This window comes from Mesocricetus auratus, unplaced genomic scaffold (assembly GCF_017639785.1).
Source record: "Mesocricetus auratus isolate SY011 unplaced genomic scaffold, BCM_Maur_2.0 Super-Scaffold_100022, whole genome shotgun sequence".
Lineage (NCBI taxonomy): Eukaryota > Metazoa > Chordata > Mammalia > Rodentia > Cricetidae > Mesocricetus > Mesocricetus auratus.
Window position 1 is genome coordinate 17001595 of NW_024429203.1, and position 3770 is coordinate 17005364.

General features: G+C 38.2%; 1 protein-coding gene across 1 annotated transcript; it reads left to right on the forward strand.

The window, feature by feature from the left end:
- Positions 1-1017: 1017 nt before the first annotated feature.
- Positions 1018-1965, forward strand: LOC101835837 (olfactory receptor 145-like). Its single transcript, XM_040730137.1, has one exon. It carries the CDS (start codon positions 1018-1020, stop codon positions 1963-1965), a length of 948 nt encoding a protein of 315 aa, XP_040586071.1.
- The last annotated feature ends 1805 nt before the right edge of the window (positions 1966-3770 follow it).

Below are 3770 nucleotides of genomic sequence, written 5' to 3' on the forward strand. Positions count from 1 at the left end.
TTATGCTCATATAATAAAGGTAGTGATGAGTGGAGTCGATGGATTAAAGATATTGAAAAGAAGAGATAAAGTTAAGAGGGAATATGGTAGGAAGATGGAGAAAAGTCGGAGGGGGAACTTCATCAAAACACATTGTGTTTATGTATAAAATTTTCAAACAATAACATCAAAATAAAATGAGAGCGTATCCCTCCAATAAATGAAAGTCATTAATATTGAGCTAGTTTATAGGCACCAAAGTAACAAAGTCTGCTCTCTGGAGAACTGCTTGGTATTCACAAGCCATTCAATTTTTACTCAAGCCCTTAAGATTGCAAACTCATAAAACCCTCTTGGGTCATTACCTGGTGACTGTTGTGACATAAGTAGATGTTATTTATCAACCTCTGGGATAGAGAAGACATTCTGGGAAAAATTAAAATCATGAACTTCTCATGGCTTTTCAGTACCTGGCTGAATGAGGGCTCTGGATGACTCAATCCAAAATGAATTCCCTCACCATTAAACCAAACCTAGTAAAAGGAGAAAACAATATTTTTATAGTGTATACACCTTACAGCTCATGCAAGCCATGTGTACTTGCCCCTCTGTGAGAGTAGAGTTGAAGAGTTCTTAGGGTGACTTGGGATTTCCCCAGGCACAAAGGTAAGCAATGAATTCAGTTCATCTCAAATCACCACTGAGCAATCCTGTGCATTATCTCTCTCCTTTTTTTTGAGATGGCCATTGAGGCTGAATTGGGAGGTGGAATGTTGAGTTAGATGAACAGAGATGCTTCAGAGCCAAGAATGGACTTCGTTGCCTTTTATAGTATTCTCAAAGAAATAGCCCTCCGTGTATTTATGGTCATTTCTATATATGAAATACAAAAAAAAAGAAAAAAGGAAAAATAGCCATAGATAAATTTTACCTTGAATTTATCATTTGATTCTGTATCTTAATCTCATTTTAATGGGGGAAATTTGGAGAGGGCTGGAATTTCATTTTATTGTTATGATTTTTACTGTTCTTACAGAAATGACCTGGAGAAGAATGACCTTAAGTAACGACTCTTCAGTGAAGGAGTTCATCCTCCTGGGCTTGACACAGCAGCCAGAGCTCCAGCTGCCTCTCTTCTTCCTCTTCCTGGCAATCTATGTGGTCTCCATGGTGGGGAACCTGGGCTTGATCATTCTGATTGTTTTGAACCCTCGCCTGCACACCCCCATGTACTACTTTCTCTTCAACCTTTCTTTCACAGATCTCTGCTACTCCTCTGTCATTACCCCCAAAATGCTGGTGAGTTTTGTGAAGCAGAACATCATCTCCCATGCTGAGTGCATGACCCAGCTCTTCTTCTTCTGCTTCTTTGTTATTAATGAATGCTACATTTTGACAGCCATGGCCTATGATAGATATGCTGCCATCTGTAAGCCCCTGCTTTACCAGGTCACCATGTCCTATCAGGTCTGCCACTTGATGATAGTGGGTGTGTATGTGATGGGGTTTGTGGGTGGAATGGCCCACATAGTTTGCATGCTGAGACTGACTTTTTGTGATGACAACATCATCAATCACTACATGTGTGACATACCGCCTCTTCTGCAGCTCTCCTGCACAAGTACTGCCATCAATGAGCTTATGGTTTTCATTGTTGTGGGTGTCAATGTCACAATGCCCAGTCTTACTATCTTTATTTCTTACACTTTGATCCTTTCCAACATCCTCAGCATCCGTTCTACAGAGGGTAGGTCAAAAGCCTTCAGTACCTGTGGCTCCCATGTAATAGCTGTTTCTCTTTTCTTTGGAGCTGCAGCCTTCATGTATCTTAAACCTTCTAGTGCATCTATGGATGAAGATAAAGTATCTACCATTTTTTATACCATTGTGGGCCCAATGCTGAATCCTTTCATCTACAGTATAAGGAATAAGGATGTCCACACTGCACTGAAGAAAACCATGAGAAAATCATTTTTGTTTAAGTAGTATTTGCATTTGTTATTGAAGTAAATCTTAGGGCATGTGAGGTTTGCAAGTACAGAGGATGAGAGGAACAACTCATTGGCAGAGCATTTGCTTACATGCATGGGTCCCTGGATTTTACCTACAGTATTGAAACAAATTTAGTGGTTGCAACCATTATAACAAAATAGAAACCCAGTTGTGAGAATGGTGTAGAATTAAAATTACCTCACGGTTTTCAAAATTAATTTAGTTAACAATGAAATTACAGAAGTAAAGTCAGTGAAGGATCATTAACTCATCAACCTTTTAGGGTAAAGTATATAATTTAACCTACATTTTTTCAAATCATGCATAATTTGTCCAATTGAAAACTGACTGATCACATTTATTTAGTCATCTACTAGCACATTACATTCAAGGACTTAAGTATGAAACATTGAGTGATATTATACTCAGAAATTATAAGGTCATGAGATCTTTTAAATATACATTTTAATAGCTTTGCAGTTTGTGTTTTTGAGGAATAATATACAGGCCTTCTTGCATGCTAGGCAAGTACTCTTCCATTGATCTATATCTTAAGCCTAACTGTGTGATCTTTGACTGGGCCACATCTAGAAGTCTTATGATGCTGTACCACTGAGATAAATATTTCAGTACTCTTAGAGACAGCATCTCATTTATTCATTTACTCTGGAGATATTTGTAAGAGAGTTCATTTCAAAAGGTCTTTTGTTTCTCAGAAGGTTCAAACAAGTAGGGGAGATGCCCTTTTCACTCTGGTATTTTCCCTTTAGTCTTAAATCAATTTGGGAGAGAGCAGTTGGCGATTCTGTTGTAATTCCAGTGTTTGAAGACTGAAAATGAAAATCTTTAGATCACTCAGAGTTAAGGGTAGATATATGAGTTTAGGGACCTGTTATGTCTTCATTGGGAGGAATTTGACTAAGCAAAATTGTGAGTTACTAGTAGAGGAATTTTGTCTTTACTCAAATAAATCATATAATCTTAATTTATTAGCAGTCAGTTGTTTCCCCTTAATACTTTCTACTTTCTTTCTGTCTCAGAGCTCTACATTCAGTGATGCAGTTTGTTGAAGTAACAAATATAAACTGAGAATGTATCGTATTTTAGGATATTTTGATTGAAGACTTTGAAACATTTAAAACACAACTAGACATTATGCAGAGAGAGTCTAAACTGGAGTGTTTCATCCTGTCCCTCTCTTAGTAGCACAGGGAATCCCAAGGAGAAGGGGGAAAAAGGATTGTAGGAGTCAGACGGAAAGAGAACCTCAAGAAAACGTGGGGCACTGAATCAACTAAGTAGGGCATGTGTGGGCTCACAGGCACTCAAGGGGGAAAGCATGTGTCTTGCAGGGGTATCTCTATATGCTGTGGCTTTTAGCTTGGTGTTTGTATGAGCCTCCTAATTGTATGGGCAGGTACGTCTTTGACTGTTTTTTTTTTTTTGGTCTGCTCTTGAGACTCCCCTTCCTTCTATTTTTTTGCATGTCCATCTTTTGTGTCGGGGATTAAAACATTTTTAAAAAGTATAGCTATGCAGAAAGATGAAGATGCTTGTGATCTTAGAAGGCAAGAGAATAGTAAGATGGCGAAAAAATAAATTTTGTTTCTGTGAGTTTGTGACAGAAAAATGCTACATACCATCTTCAACAAATGTAATTGTACTGATAACAACTGCCTTATCTCTTGGGTTGGACAGTAGGAAGGGCTCTTTTGGAAAAGGCAGGTGACCTGACTGAAGGCAAGATCACCTTCTGAACATTTAAGCAGAAGGAAGGACTGAGCATCATTTCAGTTGTG

Excerpts from the sequence above, each read along its gene's own strand:
- LOC101835837 (XM_040730137.1), top strand. The coding sequence starts at position 1,018 with ATGACCTGGAGAAGAATGACCTTAAGTAACGACTCTTCAGTGAAGGAG.